The sequence below is a fragment of the Scyliorhinus torazame genome, chromosome 5, assembly GCF_047496885.1.
Source record: "Scyliorhinus torazame isolate Kashiwa2021f chromosome 5, sScyTor2.1, whole genome shotgun sequence".
Taxonomy (NCBI): Eukaryota; Metazoa; Chordata; class Chondrichthyes; order Carcharhiniformes; family Scyliorhinidae; genus Scyliorhinus; species Scyliorhinus torazame.
Window position 1 is genome coordinate 177119159 of NC_092711.1, and position 21766 is coordinate 177140924.

Here is a 21766-nt window from a genome sequence, read left to right on the forward strand (position 1 = left end):
GGAGAGGAGCATCGAGTGTCGCTGTACGCAGACGACCTGTTGCTGTATGTGGCGGACCCACTGGAGGGGATGGTGGAGGTCATGCAGATCCTAAGGGAGTTTGGGGACTTCTCGGGCTACAAGCTCAATGTAGGGAAGAGTGAGCTCTTTGTGGTGCATTCGGGGGATCAGGGAAGAGGGATAGACGACCTACCGTTGAGGAGGGCGGAAAGGAGCTTTCGATACTTGGGGATCCAGGTAGCTAGGAGCTGGGGGACCCTGCACAAACTTAATTTGATGCGGCTGGTAGAGCAGATGGAGGAGGACTTTAAACGGTGGGACATGTTGCCACTCTCGCTAGAGGGCAGGGTACAGTCGATTAAAATGGTGGTCCTCCCGAGGTTTCTTTTTGTATTCCAATGCCTTCCAATTGTGATCACCAAGGCCTTTTTTAAAAGGGTATGCAGGAGCATTATTGGTTTTGTGGGGGCGAGTAAGACCCCGAGGGTAAGGAGGGGGTTCCTGGAGCGTAGTAGAGATAGAGTAGGGCTGGCGTTGCCGAATCTGGGTGGCTACTACTGGGCAGCCAACGTGGCGATGATCCATAAGTGGGTGATGGAGGGAGAGGGCCGGCATGGAAGAGGCTGGAGATGGCGTCCTGCAAAGGAACGAGCCTGGGGGCGCTGGTGACGGCACCACTGCTGCTCTCGCCGACAAGGTACACCACGAGTCTGGTGGTGGCGGCAACGCTAAAGATCTGGGGGCAGTGGAGACAGCACAGGGGTGCAATGGGAGCCTCGGTGTGGTCCCAGATCAGAGATAACCATCGGTTTGTCCCAAGAAGGATGGACGGGGGGGTTTCAGAGCTGGCATCGGGCAGGGATTAGAAGAATGGGGGACCTGTTCATCGATGGGACGTTTGCGAGCTTATGGGCGCTGGAGGAGAAGTTTGGACTACCCCCGGGAAACGCTTTCAGGTGCATGCGAGTGAGGGCGTTTGTGAGGCGGCAGGTGAGGGAATTCCCGCTGCTTCCGGCACAGGGGATTCAAGACAGGGTGATTTCGGGCATATGGGTCGGAGGAGGCAAGGTGTCGGCGATATACCAGGAGATGAAAGAAGAGGGGGAGGCTTTGGTAGAGGAGCTGAAGGGTAAATGGGAAGATGAGCTGGGGGAGGAGATTGAGGAGGGTCTGTGGGCTGAAGCCCTAAGTAGGGTTAATTCCTCTTCCTCGTGTGCCAGGCTTAGCCTAATACAATTTAAGGTTGTTCACAGAGCGCACATGACGGGGGCGAGGCTGAGTAGGTTCTTTGGGGTGGAGGACAGTTGTGGGAGGTGCTCAGGAAGCCCGGCGAATCATGTCCATATGTTTTGGTCGTGCCCGGCACTGGATGGGTTCTGGAGGGGAGTTGCGAGAACTATATCCAAGGTGGTGAAAGTCCAGGTCAAGCCAAGTTGGGGGCTAGCATTATTTGGAGTAGCGGACGAGCCGGGAGTGCAGGAGGCGAAAGAGGCCGGCATTCTGGCCTTTGCATCCCTGGTAGCCCGGCGGAAGATCTTGTTAGTGTGGAAAGATGCGAAGCCCCCCAGTGTGGAAGCCTGGATAAATGACAAGGCAGGGTTTATCAAGTTGGAGAGGATAAAGTTTGCCTTGAGAGGGTCTGCGCAGGGGTTCTACAGGCGGTGGCAACCGTTCCTAGACTTATCTCGCGGAGTGTTAGGTGGAGTTCGGTCAGCAGCAGCAACCCGGGGGGGGGGGATATCTTTCTTTGGGGGGGGTGGGGGGGTGTATCTGAGCAAGAAAATACATAAAGGATCCGGAAAACTGATATGTACGGGAGGAATCCAATGTACAAAGTTCTGTATCATATTGACTTGCCATGTTTATGTCTTGCTATGCGAGCTTTCTTTTCTTTTTGTTACGGGGTGGGGGGGGGTTGTTTGTATGGTTGAAAATTGTGTTTAAAAATTCTTAATAAACATTTAAAAAAAAAAAAAAAAAGTTTCTGCTTGTATGCCGGGAGAAGGAGCACCGTCTTGTGGTCCGATTGCAGTCGGGGGATGGATCATCAGGCGCCCTTGGTGTTTGTGTAGCAGTGGTCAAGGATGTTTGGGTCCCTGTCGGGACAGGAGATGCGTTGGTGGAATTTTGGTAGTACACTCTTGAGGTTGGCCTGGTTGACATCCTTGGCCACGATGAACAAGGCCTCCGGGTATTCTGCTTCATTGTTATTTATTGCTGTGTACAATTCATCAAGCGCGTTCTTCACTTCCGCCTGGGGTGGGATGTAGACCGCTGTGATGATGGCAGAAGAGAATTCCCATGGAAGGTAGTATGGACGGCACTTCACAGTTGGGTATTCCAGATCCGGGGAGCAGTAGTTCGCCAGGGTCACCACGTCCGAGCACCAGGAGTTGGCGAGGAGACAAACACTTTCACCCACTCCAGGTTCAGTCCTGGATGTGATTAACAGCAGAATCTAACCCTTCATAACTTGTAAACCCTTTGGTGTTTCAGCATGTTGGATGACAGAGTGAATCCCTCCCCACAGTGAGAGGTGAATGGCTTCTTTCCAGTGTGAACTCGCTGGTGTCTCCGCAATGTGGATGATGTTTGAAACTTCTTTGTGCAGTGAGAGCAGCTGAACGGTCTCTCCTCAGAGTTAACATGCTGGTGGGACATCAGTAGCTGAGAGCTTTTGAAACCCCTCCTGCAGTCAGAGCATTTAAAGGGCCTGCTCTTGGTGTGAGTGACATTGTGGCTACGCAGGCTGGATAACTGAGTGAATCCCTTATCACACACAGAGCAGATGAACGGCTTCTCTCCGGTGTGAACTCGCTGGTGTCTCTGCAGGCTGGATAATTGAGTGAATCCCTTATCACACACAGTGCAGATGAACGGCTTCTCCCCGGTGTGAACTCGCTGGTGTGTCTGCAGGTGGTGTAACCGAGTGAATCCCATATCACACACAGTGCAGATGAATGGTCTCTCCCCGGTGTGAACTCGTTCGTGTCTCCGCAGGTTGCCAATGTCAGTGAATCCCTTTCCACACTGAGAGCAGGTGAAAGGCCTCTCCCCGGTGTGAACTCGCTGGTGTGTCTGCAGGATGGATAACTGAGTGAATCCCTTCCCACAGTCAGAGCAGGTGAACGGTCTCTCCCCAGTGTGAACTCGTTTGTGTCTCCGCAGTCTGTAAACGTCAGTGAACCCCTTTTCACACTGAGGGCAGGTGAAAGGCCTCTCTCCAGTGTGAACTCGTTCGTGTCTCCGTAGTCTGCCAATGTCAATGAATCCCTTTTCACACTGAGAGCAGGTGAAAGGCCTCTCTCCAGTGTGAACTCGCTGGTGTGTCTGCAGGATGGATAACTGAGTGAATCCCTTCCCACAGTCAGAGCAGGTGAACGGTCTCTCCCCAGTGTGAACTCGTTTGTGTCTCCGCAGGCTGTAAAAGTCAGTGAACCCCTTTTCACACTGAGAGCAGGTGAACGGCCTCTCTCCAGTGTGACTGTGTTGATGCTCTGCCAGCTCGTGTGGGGCTGTGAATCCCTTCCCACAATCCTCACATTTCCATGGTTTCTCCATGGTCCGGGTGATCTTGCGTCTCACCACGTTGGACGATCAGTTGAAGCCTCGTCCACACACAGAACACCTGTACAGTCTCTCCCTGATGTGAATGGTGTATTTTTTCAGACTGTCACTGGTTAAAGCTCTTTCCACAGTCAGTGCTCTGTAACAGTCTCACACGGGTGTGTGTGTGTGTCTCAGTGCTTTTCCAGACACACTGATGTTTAAATCTCTTGAAGCAGACAGAATAGACAAACATTTCTCCTTATAGACTCAAAGGCCGATGATCCCAAGAATTGTGTGACTCAGTCAGTTCTTGACGTGATATTTAGTTTGAGATATCGGCCCAAACTCCTCTCGTTGGAACTGCCTGCAAACAGATTTTACAATAGTAATCATTGTCAGTACAGGATAGAAACTCAGAACAGACAATTCTAGTTTCTATCGAACATTCTTTCCTCTCTCTTTCAATGAAATGCTCCAAATTTCAATCCCACACACTCTCCCTCCATTCTCACTCTGAGGATCTAATATTCACCCTCCCAATTCTCCTGAAGGTGTTGATTCAGGCTGATTGACAGATCCCTGCTCACTGCTTCCTGTCCTGGACACAGAGACCTGAAAATCTTCATGCAGGCTGCCAGACAGATATATGTCGATATTACTGGATGAAATATGTGTGTAATATACAGACTGTATTCACTTACTTTCTCTCCCAATTTTCCTGAAGGTGATGATCAACAAATCTAAACTCACTAAAATCTGTACAAGAACATAAGAACATAAGAACTAGAAGCAGTTGTAGGCCATCTGGCCCCTCGAGCTTGCTCCACCATTCAATGAGATCATGGCTGATCTTTTGTGGACTCAGCTCCACTTTCCGGCCCGAACACCATAACCCTTAATCCCTTTATTCTTCAAAAAACTATCTATCTTTATCTTAAAAACATTTAATGAAGGAGCCTCTACTGCTTCAATGGGCAAGGAATTCCATAGATTCACAACCCTTTGGGTGAAGAAGTTCCTCCTAAACTCAGTCCTAAATCTACTTCCCCTTATTTTGAGGCTATGCCCCCTAGTTCTGCTTTCACCCGCCAGTGGAAACAACCTGCCCGCATCTATCCTATCTATTCCCTTCATAATCTTATATGTTTCTATAAGATTCCCCCCTCATCCTTCTAAATTCCAACGAGTACAGTCCCAGTCTACTCAACCTCTCCTCGTAATCCAACCCCTTCAGCTTTGGGATTAACCTAGTGAATCTCCTCTGCACACCCTCCAGTGCCAGTACGTCCTTTCTCAAGTAAGGAGACCAAAACTCAACACAATACTCCAGGTGTGGCCTCACTAACACCTTATACAATTGCAGCATAACCTCCCTAGTCTTAAACTCCATCCCTCTAGCAATGAAGGACAAAATTCCATTTGCCTTCTTAATCACCTGTTGCACCTGTAAACCAACTTTTTGCGACTCATGCACGAGCACACCCAGGTCTCTCCGCATAGCAGCATGTTTTAATATTTTATCATTTAAATAATAATCCCTTTTGCTTTTATTCCTACCAAAATGGATAACCTCACATTTGTCAATATTGTATTCCATCTGCCAGACCCTAGCCCATTCACTTAGCCTATCCAAATCACTCTGCAGACTTCCAGTATCCTCTGCACTTTTTGCTTTACCACTTATCTTAGTGTCGTCTGCAAACTTGGACACATTGCCCTTGGTCCCCAACTCCAAATCATCTATGTAAATTGTGAACAGTTGTGGGCCCAACACTGATCCCTGAGGGACACCACTAGCTACTGATTTCCAACCAGAGAAACACCCATTAATCCCCACTCTTTGCTTTCTATTAATTAACCAATCCTCTATCCATGCTACTACTTTCCCCTTAATGCCATGCATCTTTATCTCATGCAGCAACCTTTTGTGTGGCACCTTGTCAAAGGCTTTCTGGAAATCCAGATATACCACATCCATTGGCTCCCCGTTATCTACTGCACTGGTAAAGTCCTCAAAAATTCCACTAAATTAGTTAGGCACGACCTGCCCTTTATGAACCCATGCTGCGTCTGCCCAATGGGACAATTTTCATCCAGATGCCTCGCTATTTCTTCCTTGATGATAGATTCCAGCATCTTCCCGACTACCGAAGTTAAGCTCACTGGCCTATAATTACCCACTTTCTGCCTACGTCCTTTTTTAAACAGTGGTGTCACATTTGCGAATTTCGAATCCGCCAGGACCACCCCAGAGTCTGGTGAATTTTGGTCAATTATCACTAGTGCATTTGCAATTTCCATAAGACCATAAGACATAGGAGTGGAAGTAAGGCCATTCGGCCCATCGAGTCCACTCCACCATTCAATCATGTCTGATTTCAACTCCATTTACCCGCTCTCGCTCCATAGCCCTTAATTCCTCGAGAAATCAAGAATTTATCAACTTCTGTCTTAAAGACACTCAACGTCCCGGCCTCCATCGCCCTCTGTGGCAATGAATTCCACATACCCACCACTCTCTGGCTGAAGAAATTTCTCCTCATCTCTGTTCTAAAGTGACTCCCTTTTATTCTAAGGCTGTGCCCCCGGGTCCTAGTCTCCCCTGCTAATGGAAACAACTTCCCAATGTCCACCCTATCTAAGCCATTCATTATCTTGTAAGTTTCTATTAGATCTCCCCTCAACCTCCTAAACTCCAATGAATATAATCCCAGAATCCTCAAACGTTCATCGTATGTTAGGCCTACCATTCCTGGGATCATCCGTGTGAATCTCCGCTGGACCCGCTCCACTGCCAGTATGTCCTTCCTGAGGTGTGGGGCCCAAAATTGCTCACAGTATTCTAAATGGGGCCTAACTAATGCTTTATAAAGCTTCAGAAGTACATCCCTGCTTTTATATTCCAAGCCTCTTGAGATGAATGACAACATTGCATTTGCTTTCTTAATTACGGACTCAACCTGCAAGTTTACCTTTAGAGAATCCTGAACTAGTACGCCCAAGTCCCTTTGCACTTCAGCATTATGAATTTTGTCACCGTTTATAGAACATAGAACATAGAAAATACAGCACAGAACAGGCCCTTCGGCCCACGATGTTGTGCCGAACCTTTGTCCTAGATTAATCATAGATTATCATTGAATCTACAGTGCAGAAGGAGGCCATTCGGCCCCCTGAGTCTGCACCAGCTCTTGGAAAGAGCACCCTACCCAAACTCAACACCTCCACCCAACACCAAGGGCAATTTGGACATTAAGGGCAATTTATCATTGGCCAATTCACCTAACCCGCACATCTTTGGACTGTGGGAGGAAACCGGAGCACCCGGAGGAAACCCACGCAGACACGAGGAGGACGTGCAGACTCCGCACAGACAATGACCCAAGCCGGAATCGAACCTGGGACCATGGATCTGTGAAGCAATTGTGCTACCCACAATGCTACCGTGCTGCCCTTAAGAACAAATAAATCTACACTATATCATTTTCCCGTAATCCATGTACCTATCCAACAGCTGCTTGAAGGTCCCTAATGTTTCCGACTCAACTACTTCCACAGGCAGTGCATTCCATGCCCCCACTACTCTCTGGGTAAAGAACCTACCTCTGATATCCCTCCTATATCTTCCACCTTTCACCTTAAATTTATGTCCCCTTGTAATGGTGTGTTCCACCTGGGGAAAAAGTCTCTGACTGTCTACTCTATCTATTCCCCTGATCATCTTATAAACCTCTATCAAGTCGCCCCTTAGAAAATAGTCACCGTTTAGAAAATAGTCCACGCCTCTATTCTTTTTTCCAAAGTGCAAGACATCGCACTTGCCCACGTTGAATTTCATCAGCCATTTCTTGGACCACTCTCCTAAACTGTCGACATCTTTCTGAAGCCTCCCCACCTCCTCCATACTATCTGCCCCTCCACCTATCTTCGTATCATCGGCAAATTAGCCAGAATGCCCTCAGTCCCGTTATCTAGATTGTTAATATATAAAGAGAACAGCTGTGGTCCCAACACTGAACCCTGCGGGACACCACTCGTCACCGGTTGCCATTCCGAAAAAGAACCTTTTATCCCAACTCTCTGCCTTCTGCCTGACAGCCAATCGTCAATCCATGTTAGTACCTTGCCTCAAATACCATGGGCCCTTACTTTACTCAGCAGTCTCCCGTGAGGCACCTTATCAAAGGCCTTTTGGAAGTCAAGATAGATAACATCCATTGGCTCTCCTTGGTCTAACCTATTTGTTATCTCTTCAAAGAACTCTAACAGGTTTGTCAGGCATGACCTCCCCTTACTAAATCCATGCTGACTTGTCCTAATCCGACCCTGCACTTCCAAGAATTTAGAAATCTCATCCTTAACAATGGATTCTAGAATCTTGCCAACAACCGAGGTCAGGCTAATTGGCCTATAATTTTCCATATTTTTCCTTGTTCCCTTCTTGAACAGTGGGGTTACAACAGCGATTTTCCAATCCTCTGGTACTTTCCCTGACTCCAGTGACTGTTGAAACATCACCAACGCCTCCACTATTTCTTCAGCTATCTCCTTTAGAACTCTAGGATGTAGCCCATCTGGGCCCGGAGATTTGTCAATTTTTAGACCTCTTAGTTTTTTTATCACTTTCTCCTTTGTGATGGCTACCATATTCAACTCTGCCCCCTGACTCTCCTGAATTGTTGGGATATTACTCATGTCTTCTACTGTGAAGACTGACGCAAAGTACTTATTCAGTTCCTCGGCTATTTCCATGTCTCCCATCACAAAATTACCAGCGTCATTTTGGAGCGGCCCAATGTCAACTTTTGCCTCCCATTTGTTTTTAATGTATTTAAAGAAACTTTTACTATCATTCCTAATCTTACTGGCTAGCCTACCTTCAAATTTGATCCTCTCTTTCCTTATCTCTCTCTTTGTTATCCTCGGTTTGTTTTTGTAGCCTTCCCAATCTTCTGACTTCCCACTACTCTTTGCCACATTATAGGCTTTCTCTTTTGCTTTGATGCATTCCCTAACTTCCTTTGTCAGCCATGGCTGCCTAATCCCCCCTCTGATAACCTTTCTTTTCTTTGGGATGAACCTCTGTACTGTGTCCTCAATTACACCCAGAAACTCCTGCCATTGCTGTTCTACTGTCTTTCCCACTAGGGTCTGCTCCCAGTCGATTTTCGTCAGTTCCTCCCTCATGCCCCTGTAGTTACCTTTATTTAACTGTAACACCTTTACATCTGATTCTACCTTCTTTCTTTCAAATTGGAGATTGAATTTGACTATATTATGATCACTGCCTACTAAGTGCTCCCTTACTTTAAGAACTTTAATCAAGTCTGGCTCATTACATAACACTAAGTCCAGAATGGCCTGTTCCCTCGTGGGCTCCATCACAAGGAGCAGTGCGCAAGTGATTTCTGGGAGGTAAGTTTCTCCTTTAAAAACACTTAGCTTCACAGGAGCAGGCCAGTCGATTTCAGCGGGAGCGGTGCTCAAGTGCGAAATTGACTAGCCTGCTCCTGTGTTCCAAAAAGCCCTCCTGTAAACATTCAATGAATTCCCTTTCCTTGGGTCCACTGGCAGTATTATTTACCCAGTCCACCTGCATATTAAAGTCCCCCATGATCACTGTGACCTTGCCTTTCTGACATGCACTTTCTATTTTGTGGTGCATCTTGTGCCCCTGGTCCTGACCACTGTTAGGAGGCCTGTACATAACTCCCATTATGGTTTTTTTGCCTTTGTGGTTACTCAACTCTACGCACACAGACTCCACATCATCCGACCCCATGTCGTTTAGTGCTATTGATTTAATTTCATTCCTAATTAACAAGGCAACCCCGCCCCCTCTGCCCACCTCTCTGTCTTTTCGATAGGTTGTGAATCCCTGGATGTTTAAATGCCAGTCATGAACCCCCTGCAACCATGTCTCTGTGATGCCTACCACATCATACCTGCCAGTCACAATCTGGGCCACAAGCTCATCTACCTTGTTCCGTACACTGCGCGCATTTAAATATAGCACCTTTAATTCTCTATTAACCGTCCCTTTTTGTTTTCTTAGTGTGGTGGACCTTGGTTTACTGAGCCTTTCCATATACTGTGTCATATTTTGTGGGATGGGGACTATTGTAACCTCTCCTGAGTTCTGTCTTTTCATGCTTTTTTGTATTCCTAAGCAGCTACGCTTCCCACTGATTACTTCACCTCTTGGTTCCCTGACTTTCCCTTCCCCCCCAATCTCTAGTTTAAAGTCCTATTGACCACCCTATTTACTCTTTTCGCCAGAACACTGGTCCCAGCTCGGTTCAGGTGGAGACCATCCCAACGGTATAGGTCCCCCCTGTCCCAAAACTGATGCCAGTGTCCCATGAAAAGGAACCCCTCATTCCCACACCACTCTTTCAGCCACGTGTTAACTTCCCTTATTCTTGCCTCCCTATGCCAATTTGCACGTGGCTCGGGCAGTAATCCGGAGATTATGACCCTTGAGGACCTGTTTTTTTTAATTTGAATCCTAGCTCTTTATAATCTCTAAACAGGTCCTCTTTTCTAGACTTGCCTATGTTGTTGGTACCAACATGGACCACAACAACTGGATCCTCCCCCTCCCTCTCCAGTATCCTTTCAAGCCGGTCAGAGATGTCCCGCACCCTAGCACCGGGCAGGCAACATACCATGCGGGACTCTTTATCCTGCTCACAAAGGATACTATCTATCCCCCTGATAATAGAATCCCCTACAACTACAACTTGCCTATTTACTCCCCTTGAATGGCCTGCTGAACCATGGTGCCTTGGTCAGCTGACTCATCCTTCCTGCAACCCTGTTCGCCATCCACACAGGGAGCAAGTGCCTCATACCTGTTGGACAGAGTCAAGGGCTGAGGCTCCTGAGTTCCTGACTGCTGGTTCCCTTTACCTGCCTGACTTGCAGTCACACCCTGCTGTCCCTGGCCACTAGCAGGATTTAAACTACTTACTCTGACAGGTGTGACTGCCTCCTGAAACACAGTGTCCAGGTAAGTCTCCCCCTCCCGGATGTGCCTCAGTGTTTGAAGCTCAGACTCCAGCTCATCAACTCTGAGCCGGAGCTCTTCGAGCAGCCAACACTTACTGCAGATGTGGTCGCTGCAGCTCGCAATGGGATCTGCCAGCTCCCACATCAAGCAGCTCAAGCACATCACATGACCAGCCATCACTAATTAATTAATTAGTTTAATTTAAGTTTATGGTGGGGGCAGCTTCAGCCATCAGACACTACCCTGCACTTTTAACTGAAAAACAGCACAATTAGATTAACCACTTACCTTTCCTGGTTACCTTACTGCACCAAACTAGCAAATTCTCACTGTCTGTATCTCTCTCACTCCGGCTGTGTCTCCTTGACCTGCGCAATGCTAATAATATAATAATGCTAATAATAATATAATATGGCACTTACCTCACACCAATGGGTCTTATTATTAGGTTAGAGGAGGAGGGCGGGTGGGAGACACTACACGTGTAGTGTCTCGGGTTTCCTCTCCACCAGAATTTATTGGTTGGGGGAGGGGGGGGTGGTCTTCCCAGAAGTCCGCGGGTCGAAAAAAAATAAAACAGAAAATAAGTGGGTTTTTTTAAAAGGAGAAACTTACCTCCCAGAAATCACTTGCGCACTGCTCCCGCTGAAATTGACTAGCCTGCTCCTGTGAAGGTCTCCCAGAAATCACTTGCGCACCGCTCCCGCTGAAATCGACTGGCCTGCTCCTGTGAAGCTAAGTGTTTTTAAAGGAGAAACTTACCTCCCAGAAATCACTTGCGCACTGCTCCCGCTGAAATTGACTAGCCTGCTCCTGTGAAGGTCTCCCAGAAATCACTTGCGCACCGCTCCCGCTGAAATCGACTGGCCTGCTCCTGTGAAGCTAAGTGTTTTTAAAGGAGAAACTTACCTCCCAGAAATCACTTGCGCACTGCTCCCGCTGAAATTGACTAGCCTGCTCCTGTGAAGGTGTCCCAGAAATCACTTGCGCACCGCTCCCGCTGAAATCGACTCCCTAGCCATCTCTTTTAGCACTCTGGGATGCATTCCATCAGGGCCAGGAGACTGGTCTACCTTTAGCCCCATTAGCTTGCCCATCACTACCTCCTTGGTGATAACAATCCTCTCAAGGTCCTCACCTGTCATAGCCTCATTTCCATCAGTCACTGGCATGTTATTTGTGTGTTCCACTGTGAAGACCAACCCAAAAAACCTGTTCAGTTCCTCAGCCATTTCCTCATCTCCCATTATTAAATCTCCTTTCTCATCCTCTAAAGGAACAATATTTACCTTAGCCACTCTTTTTTGCTTTATATAAGAGTAGAGAATCTCCATATAAGTACATTTACTGATTAGAGATGGGGAAATTCTGAGGAAGAATTTTATTTAGTCATGGAGTAGTCATGACAGGGAACTCACTGCCCACAAGGGTTGTGGAAGTCCAGATGATCAATAATTTAAAATAAAATAGGATGGTCACTTGAAGAAAATAAGCTTGCAGGGGAACAGGGATATCGAGGGGGAATGGGACTGACTGGATTGCTGTACAGAGACTCAGCATTGACTTGAGTTCCCAAATGGATTCTGTCAGTGCTGCAATGACTATATGACTGGAAATATATAATGTAGGTACAGTACTATTTACAAAACTAGAAATAATAATACATGGATGTTATTACAGAACCATCAACAATATATATAATACATACCATATAACAACACTAGACATATCTTTGTCCGATATTAAATTTTTAAAAATTAATTTACGGGATGTGGACAATGCTGGTCAGGCCGGCATTTATTGCCCATCCCCAGTTAGCCTTCCGAAGTAGTGGTGAGCTGCCTTCTTGAACTGCTGCAGTCCTTGAGGTGTTGGTACATCCCCTGTGCTGTTTTTTTTTTATAATTTGTTTTTTATAAATTTAAAGTACCCAATTCATTTTTTTCCAATTAAGGTGCAATTTAGTGTGGCCAATCCACCTACCCTGCACATCTTTAGGTTGTGGGGGCGAAACCCACGCAAACACGGATTTGCGCAAGTGAAGGAGACACAGCCGGAGTGAGACATATCCAGAGTGGGAATTTGGAACTTGGTAATTTGGTGCAGTGAGGTAATTCGGTGCATAGTGGGAGATGGTGCTTGTTCCCTATTGTTTTGTTCTCTCTCTTTCTTCTGGCCTGTAAATGTACATCTGCAGGGAGAGAACCAGAGAGCATCTGAGACCCTGGGAAGGTCAGTAAGTGATTTTTATTCATTTTAACTTTTATTACCTTTTCAAATTGTGTGTGTGGGGGCGAAACTGAAATGACATCACAGAAAAGCTGTGACCTGATTGGGAATCTACACGAAATTAAAAAAATTAAGCATTGTTAAACTAATTAAACATAATTACTTAATTATAATTTAGAGGGGTATCTAAGCCAGAGGTCGGAGAGTACTGTATTTAGCTTTCACATTTATAGTAGAAATCTAGTGCTAGGAAACATATAGTTAACAATAACTTTTTTCTTTAAAACGTTTAAATTTACTTTACTAATTAATTGACGCAATGTCAATTAGAGGGGTGCAGTGCTCTGACTGTGAGATGTGGCAGGTCCGGGAGGCTTCTAGCATCCCGGATGGCTTCATCGGCAGAAAATGCACCCAACTGGAGCTCTCACAGGCCGCATGGTTCGGTTGGAGCATCAGTTGGATGCACTTAGGAGCATGCAGGTGGCGGAAAGCGTCATAGATAGCAGTTATATAAATGTGGTCACACTCAAGGTGCAGGCAGAGAAATGGGTGACCACCAGAAAGGGTAGGCAGTCAGTGCAGGAATCCCCTGTGGTTGTCCCCCTCTCGAACAGGTATACCCCTTTGGATACTGTTGGGGGGGGGGATAGCCTATCAGGGGAAAACAGCAGCAGCCAGAGCAGTGGCACCACAGCTGGCTCTGATGCTCAGAAGGGAGTGTCAAAGCGCAGAAGAGCAATACTCATAGGGGACTCTATAGTCAGGGGCAGATAGGTGCTTCTGTGGACGTGAAAGAGACTCCAGGATGGTATGTTGCCTCCCTGGTGTCAGGGTCCAGGATGTCTCCGAACGGGTAGCGGGCATCCTGAAGGGGGAAGGCAAACAGGCAGAGGTCGTTGTACATATTGGTACTAACGACATAGGCAGGAAGGGGCATGAGGTCCTGCAGCAGGAGTTCAGGGAGCTGGGCAAAAGTTAAAAGACAGGACCTCTAGGGTTGTAATCTCGGGATTACTCCCTGTGCCACGTGTCAGTGAAGCTAGAAATAGGAAGATAGAGCAGCTAAACACGTGGATAAACAGCTGGCGTAGGAGGGATGGTTTCCGTTATCTGGACCACTGGGAGTTCATCCGGGGTCGGTGTGACCTGTATAAGAAGGACGGGTTGCATCTAAACTGGAGAGGCATAAATATCCTGGCCACAAGGTTTGCCAGTGTCGCACGGGAGGGTTTAAACTAGTATGGCAGGGGGGTGGGCACGGGAGCAATCGGTCAGAAGGTGAGAGCATTGAGGGAGAACTAGGGAATAGGGCCAGTGTGGCTCTGAGGCAGAGCAGACAGGGAGAAGTTGCTGAACACAGTGGTGGCCTGAAGTGCATATGTTTTAATGCAAGAAGTATTACGGGTAACGCAGATGAACTTAGACTTGGATTAATACTTGGAACTATGATGTTGTTGCCATTACAGAGACCTGATTGAGGGAAGGGCAGGATTGGCAGCTAAGCATTCCAGGATTTAGATGTTTCAGGCGGGATAGAGGGGGATGTAAAAGGAGTTGCGCTACTGGTGAGGGAGAATATCACAGCTGTACTACGGGAGGACATCTCAGAGGGCAGTGAGGCTATATGGGTAGAGATCAGGAATAAAAAGGGTACAGTCACAATGTTGGGGGTTTACTACAGGCCTCCCAACAGCCAGTGGGAGATAGAGGAGCAGAGAGGTAGACAGATTTTGGAAAAGAGTAAAAACAACAGGGTTGTTGTGATGGGAGACTTCAACTTCCCCAAAATTGACTGGGACTCACTTAGTTCCAGGGGCTTAGACGGGGCAGAGTTTGTAAGGAGCATCCAGGAGGGCTTCTTAGAATAATATGTAGACAGTCCAACTAGGGAAGGGGCTGTACTGGACCTGGTATTGGGAATGAGCCCGGCCAGGTGGTAGAAGTTTCAGTAGCGGAGCATTTTGGGAACAGTGACCACAATTCAGTAAGTTTTAAAGTGCTGGTGGACAAGGATAAGAGTGGTCCTAGGGTGAATGTGCTAAATTGGGGGAAGACTAATTATAACAATATTAAGCGGGAACTGAAGAACCTAGATTGGGGGCGGATGTTTGAGGGTAAATCAACATCTGACATGTGGGAGGCTTTCAAGTGTCAGTTGAAAGGAATTCAGGACCGGCATGTTCCTGTGAGGAAGAAGGATAAATACAGCAATTTTCGGGAACCTTGGTTGACGAGAGATATTGTAGGCCTCGGCAAAAAGAAAAAGGAGGCATTTGTCAGGGCTAAAAGGCTGGGAACAGACGAAGCCTGTGTGGAATATAAGGAAAGTAGGATGGAACTTAAGCAAGGAGTCAGGAGGGCTAGAAGGGGTCACGAAAAGTCATTGGCAAATAGGGTTAAGGAAAATCGCAAGGCTTTTTACACGTACATAAAAAGCAAGAGGGTAGCCATGGAAAGGGTTGGCCCACTGAAGGATAGGCAAGGGAATCTATGTGTGGAGCCAGAGGAAATGGGCGAGGTACTAAATGAATACTTTGCATCAGTATTCACCAAAGAGAAGGAATTGGTGGATGTTGAGTCTGGAGAAGGGTGTGTAGATAGCCTGGGTCACATTGAGATCCAAAAAGACGAGGTGTTGGGCATCTTGAAAAATATTAAGGTAGATAAGTCCCCAGGGCCTGATGGGATCAACCGCAGAATACTGAAGGAGGTTAGAGAGGAAATTGCTGAGGCCTTGACAGAAATCTTTGGATCCTCACTGTCTTCAGGTGATGTCCCGGAGGACTGGAGAATAGCCAATGTTGTTCCTTTGTTTAAGAAGGGTAGCAAGGATAATCCAGGGAACTACAGGCCAGTGAGCCTCATGTCAGTGGTAGGGAAATTACTGGAGAGAATTCTTCGAGACAGGATCTACTCCCGTTTGGAAGCAAATGGACGTATTAGTGGGAGGCAGCATGGTTTTGTGAAAGGGAGGTCGTGTCTCACTAACTTGATAGAGTTTTTCGAAGAGGTCACAAAGATGATTGATGCAGGTAGGGCAGTGGATGTTGTCTTTATGGACTTCAGTAAGGCCTTTGACAAGGTCCCTCATGGTAGACTCGTACAAAAGGTGAAGTCACACGGGATCAGGGGTGAGCTGGCAAGGTGGATACAGAACTGGCTAGGTAATAGAAGGCAGAGAGTAGCAATGGAAGGATGCTTTTCTAATTGGAGGGCTGTGACTAGTGGTGTTCATCAGGGATCAGTGCTGGGACCTTTGCTGTTTGTAGTATATGTAAATGATTTTGAGGAAAATGTAACTGGTCTGATTAGTACGTTTGCAGACGACACAAAGGTTGGTGGAATTGCGGATAGCGATGAGGACTGTCAGAGGATACAGTAGGATTTAGATTGTTTGGAGACTTGGGCGGAGAGTTGGCAGATGGAGTTTAATCCGGACAAATGTGAGGTAATGCATTTTGGAAGGTCTAATGCAGGTAGGGAATATACAGTGAATGGTAGAACCCTCAAGAGTATTGAAAGTCAGAGAGATCTAGGTGTACAGGTCCACAGGTCACTGAAAGGGGCAACACAGGTGGAGAAGTTAGTCAAGGAGGCATACGGCATACTTGCCTTCATTGGCCGGGGCATTGAGTATAAGAATTGGCAAGTCATGTTGCAGCTGTATAGAACCTTAGTTAGGCCACACTTGGAGTATAGTGTTCAATTCTGGTCGCCACACTACCAGAAGGATGTGGAGGCTTTAGAGAGGGTGCAGAAGAGATTTACCAGAATGTTGACCGGTATGGAGGGCATTAGCTATGAGGAGCGGTTGAATAAACTCGGTTTGTTCTCACTGGAACGACGGAGGTTGCGGGGCGACCTGATAGAGGTCTACAAAATTATGAGGGGCATAGACAGAGTGGATAGTCAGAGGCTTTTCCCCAGGGTAGAGGGTTAATTACTAGGGGGCATAGGTTTAAGGTGTGAGGGGCAAGGTTTAGAGTAGATGTACGAGGCAAGCTTTTTTTACACAGAGGGTAGTGGGTGCCTGGGATTCGCTGCCAGAGGAGGTGGTGGAAGCAGGGACGATAGTGACATTTAAGGGGCATCTTGACAAATACATGAATAGGATGGGAATAGAGAGATACGGACCAAGGAAGTAGAAGATTCTAGTTTAGTCGGGCAGCATGGTCGGCACAGGCTTGGAGGGCCGAAGGGCCTATTCCTGTGCTGTACTTTTCTTTGTTCTTGTTCTTTGAGAGTGTGCAAACTACACACGGACAGTGACCCAGAGTCGGGATCGAACCTGGAACCTCGGCGCCGTGAGGCAGCAGCGCTAACCACTGCTCCACCATGCTGCCCTACATCCCTGTGCTGTTAGGGAGGGAATTCCAGGATGTTGCCCCAGGGACAGTGAAGGAACGGCAATATATTCCCAAGTCAGGGTGGTGTGTAACTTGGAAACGAACCTCCAGGTGATGAGGTCCAGGTATCTGCTGCTCTTGTCCTTCTAGATGGTAGTGGTTGTGGGATTGCAAGGTGCTGTCTGAGGAACCTTTATGAGTTACTGCAGTATATCTTGTAGATGATATACACAGCTGCTACTGTTTGTCGGTGGTGGACGGTTTGAATGTTTGTGGAAGGCGACGCAATCAATCAGGCGGCTTTGTCCTGGATAGTGTTGAGCTTCTGGAGTGTTGTTGGAGCTGCACTCATCCAGCAAAGTGGAGCGTATTCCATTACACTCCTGACTTGTGCTTGTAGATGTCTGGTAGACAAGCTTTGGGCATCAGGTGGTGTTACTCACCGTAGGATTCCCAGCCTTTGACCTGCCCTGGGAGCTACAGTATTAATACGACTAGTCCAGTTCAGTTTTTGATCAATGGTAACCCCCAGGATGTTGGTTGTGTGGGATTCAGCAATGAAAATGCCACTCAATGCCAAGGGGTGGTGGTTAGATCCTCTCTTGTAGGAGATGGTCATTGCCTGGCACTTGTGTAGCACAAATGTACCTTGCCACTTATTAGGCCAAGCTTGGATATTGTCCAGGTCTTACTGAATTTGGACATGGACTGCTTCATTATCTGAGGAGTTGAGAATGGTGCTGAACATTGTGCAGTCATCGACAAACATCACTGTGCAGTCATCGACAAACATCATCACTTTTCACCTTATGATGGAAGGGAGGTCATTGATGAAGCAGCTGAAGATGGTTGGGCCGAGAAAACTGTCCTGAGCAACTCCTACAGTGAAGTCCTGGAGCTGAGATAATTGACCTCCAATCACCACAACTATCTTCCTTTGTACCAGGTATGACTCCAACCAGTGAAGAATTATCCCCTGATTCCCATTGACTCCAGTTTAGCTGGGGCTCCTTGATGCCATACTCAGTCAAATGCTGCCTTGATGTCAAGGGGAGTCACTCTCACCTCACTTCTAGCATTCAGCTCTTTCGTCCAAGTTTGAACCAAGGCTGTAATGAGGTCAGGAGCTGAGTGACCCTGCGGAACCCAAACTGAGCGTCCAGGAGCAGGTTATTGCAGAATAAGTGCCACTTAATAGTAACTTTGATGACTCCTTCCATCACTTTGCTGATGATAGACAGTAGACCCACAGAGAAGTAATTGGCTGAGTTGGATTTGCCCTGCTTACTGTCCCCTTAAATGTCAGCCATCTCCTGGGGAAATCAGCCCTTTAATTGTGAACATTAGGAAAGAGACCATCCTTTTAGCCAGACAAATAAATGTGTCAAGCTGAGGGAGCAAAGGATGTCAATGTCTTTAAGAGAGAGAGAGAGAGAGACCCGACCCAAGCTTTGCAGAGTCTGCACCCTCCGTGGATTCACTTTTTTTTCTTCAGTTGCTGCAAGTTACCAATTGAAGGTGAGAATGAGAAAAGAAATGGAAAGGGGGAGAAAATAAAGTGTTTTACTCACAGGTGTTGGAGACAGGAATCTGTGTGCGGCTCAAGCTCATTCAGGGTTGGAGGAACAACAGCTTTGCTCGGCAGAAACCTCCATGTCCAGCTTCCGCATTGAGACAATGGGGGAGCTCTGATTGGCGGAGAAACAGAGTCCTTCCGGTCCTCCTATCTTCCCATTGGGCACAAGTCAGCGGTAAAATCAGCGGGATTGAGCTCACCCTGCACATGCGCAGATTTCCCTCACCCCGAGACATGCGCAGTCCTGGATTAGGGGAGGGGCTTCTCGCTCTGGCCGGAGCTGTCAGCTGGTTGCCTGGAAACCGTCTCGAAGATGCGCTGGGGGAAGAGGGAACAGACGGGGGGGGGGGGGGGCGGGGGGTCGGCACCCGGGGTGGTGGTCGCGCGCCGGGCTTGTGCGCTCAAATGCAGTGACGCCACTGCGGAACGGATTTATTCCAATTGGCGGGTTTAGAGGACGAGCTCCTTTGTGATGTCATAATGTGGAGGTTCGACAATGAGTGTCAGACGAAAACTTCCTCCTCTGGGCAACATCTGGGAGCAAATCAATGTCTCCCCCTTTCATAAGTTATAAGATATAGGAGCAGAATTAGGCCATTTGGCCCAACCAGTTTGCTCTGCCATTCTATCATGGCTGTGCTCATCCTGGCTTTAATTCCACCGTACTGCCAGTTCTCCATTACCCTTCAACCCATTAAAAATCTGTCTTCTCTAAATCTGGATTTAGCCCTTTACATAAATTGTTTGAGGTTGAGGGGAGACCTGATAGAGGTATACAAAATTATGAGGGGCATAGACAGAGTGGATAGTCAGAGGCTTTTCCCCAGGGTAGAGGGGTCAATTACTAGGGGGCATAGGTTTAAGGTGAGAGGGGCAAGGTTTAGAGTAGATGTACAAGGCAAGTTTTTTACGCAGAGGGTAGTGGGTGCCTGGAACTCGCTACCGGAGGAGGTAGTGGAAGCAGGGACGATAGGGACATTTAAGGGGCATCTTGACAAATATATGAATAGGATGGGAATAGAAGGATACGGACCCAGGAAGTGTAGAAGATTGTAGTTTAGTCGGGCAGCATGGTCGGCACGGGCTTGGAGGGCCGAAGGGCCTGTTCCTGTGCTGTACATTTCTTTGTTCTTTGTTCATGGGAGTTTGCCAACTGGAGCGTTATTCTCAGTTAAATTCAGCCCTCAGCTCCATCGCTGTCTGTCATTGACATGAGCAACAGAGAGACAGAAAGGTGCCCGAGGCTCAAATGGGAAGTCAAACCTTGTGACTCGAAAACAATACCTCAACATTTGTCAGTCAAATCCATGTTATTTATACTGGGGTTTTTATTATTACATTTAGGCACTGGAGGCAAAGGATGGGGGCTTTAAAGGGTAGCTTTCACTTTCTAACTTTGTATTGTCTATAGTATCAGCCGTGCTAAGTGGGCAGTTTTCTCACCTCTGAGTCAGAAGGCTGTAGATTCAAGTCCCAGTTCAGGGACTGGAGGACAAAAATTACATCCAACATTCCTTCTCGCAGCACTGAGGGAGTGCTGCACTGTCAGAACAGCCTTCTTTCAAATAAGATGTTCAACTGAGGCCCTGTCTATCCCTATCAGATGGATGTTAGAGATCCCACGGGCACTATTTTGAAGAAGAGCAGGGGAGTTACCCCAGTGTCCTGGTCAATATTTATCCCTCAATCAACATCACTAAAAACAGATCACCTGCTCATTATCACATTGCTGTGTGTGGGATCTTGCTGTGTGTAAATTGATTGCCACGATTCCTACATTACAAAAAGTGATGACACTTCAAAGTACTTAATTGGCTGTGAAGCACTTTGGGACGCCCTATGGTTGTGAAAGGTGCTATAGAAATGCAATGTTTTTAATTGAAGATACTGATCTTGTTATCGAGAACATAATTAATTTCAGCCACCCCCAACTTACCATTTGATAAATTCACTTTAGTTTGGACAGCATTAAATCAATTAAGACAAAGGCAGAATTTTCTGGATAGTAAATACAAAAATAAGTTTATGAAAAGAAAAAGGTTTACTGAACTTTAAGGCATTGACTTTTCCAACTTCATGTGGGGGATCAGTCTGTAGAAGAGTAACCCTCTCTGGCTCCTTTGACAGTAATTCTTGTGGAATTCAACCTCGGAAGTCTGGCTCCTTCTTTGAGAGTAATTTCCTTGGAACTCGGCCTCAGGAGTCTTCAGTACTTGGCCAGCAAGGAAGGCGTTCAGAACCTCTACTTTTATCACCAAAGTGACCATTACCTCATAACATGACAATTGGTCAATTTGGTCACTAGATTAATTGAATTGGATCCCCAATTACTGACACCACCTTCTCTCATTAACTTAGGCAGAAATACAATAGAACTGTTTCATACTGTCCTTTTATCTGCTTCTATAGAATCCCTTATTTTACAATATCATATGATGAGGTTAATCTGACCTTGAAGGTCTCTCTTGCCAGTACTTTTACCTTCATTACACATTCCTTTTTTAAAAATTTATAAATTTAAACTACCCAACTATTTTTCTCCAATTAAGGGCAATTTTGCGTGGCCAATCCACCTATCCTGCACAATCTTTTTGGACTGTGGGGGTGTGACCCACGCAGACGCGGGGAGAATGTGTAAACTCCACATGGACAGTGACCCTGGGCCGGGATCTAACCCGTTCTCGGCACCGTGAGGCAGCAGTGCTAACCACTGCACCACCATGCAGCCCAAAACATTCTTTACATATACAGCAATTAAGCTTTTTAAGAAATTTAGAGTACCCAATTCATTTTTTTCCAACAAAGGGGCAATTTAGCGTGGCCAATCCACCTACCCTGCACATCTTTGAGTTGTGGGGGCGAAACCTATGCGAACACGGGGAGAATGTGCAAACTCCACACGGACAGTGATCCAGAGCTTGGATCGAACCTGGGACCTTGGCATTGTGAGGCAGCAGTGCTAACCGCTGTGCTACTCTGCTGCCCTGCTTTTGCATTTTTACAGCAAATAAAAATCAGTCTTTTACGAGAACTGCTGATTCATTATTGATT

General features: G+C 47.0%; 1 protein-coding gene across 2 annotated transcripts; it reads right to left on the reverse strand.

Annotated features, from left to right (window-relative positions):
• Nucleotides 1-810: 810 nt before the first annotated feature.
• On the reverse strand, nt 811-18811 carry LOC140422429 (uncharacterized). Of its 2 annotated transcripts, none has more exons than XM_072507444.1 (2): nt 18711-18811; nt 811-3913 (listed from the first exon to the last, which is right to left on the reverse strand). In XM_072507444.1, exon 2 carries the CDS (start codon nt 3559-3561, stop codon nt 2467-2469), a length of 1095 nt encoding a protein of 364 aa, XP_072363545.1. In that variant the 5' UTR covers nt 3562-3913; nt 18711-18811; the 3' UTR covers nt 811-2466. The 2 variants fall into 2 exon arrangements, with proteins under 2 accessions (XP_072363545.1, XP_072363546.1); XM_072507445.1 differs by lacking the exon at nt 18711-18811 and adding an exon at nt 17245-18079.
• Nucleotides 18812-21766: the final 2955 nt, after the last annotated feature.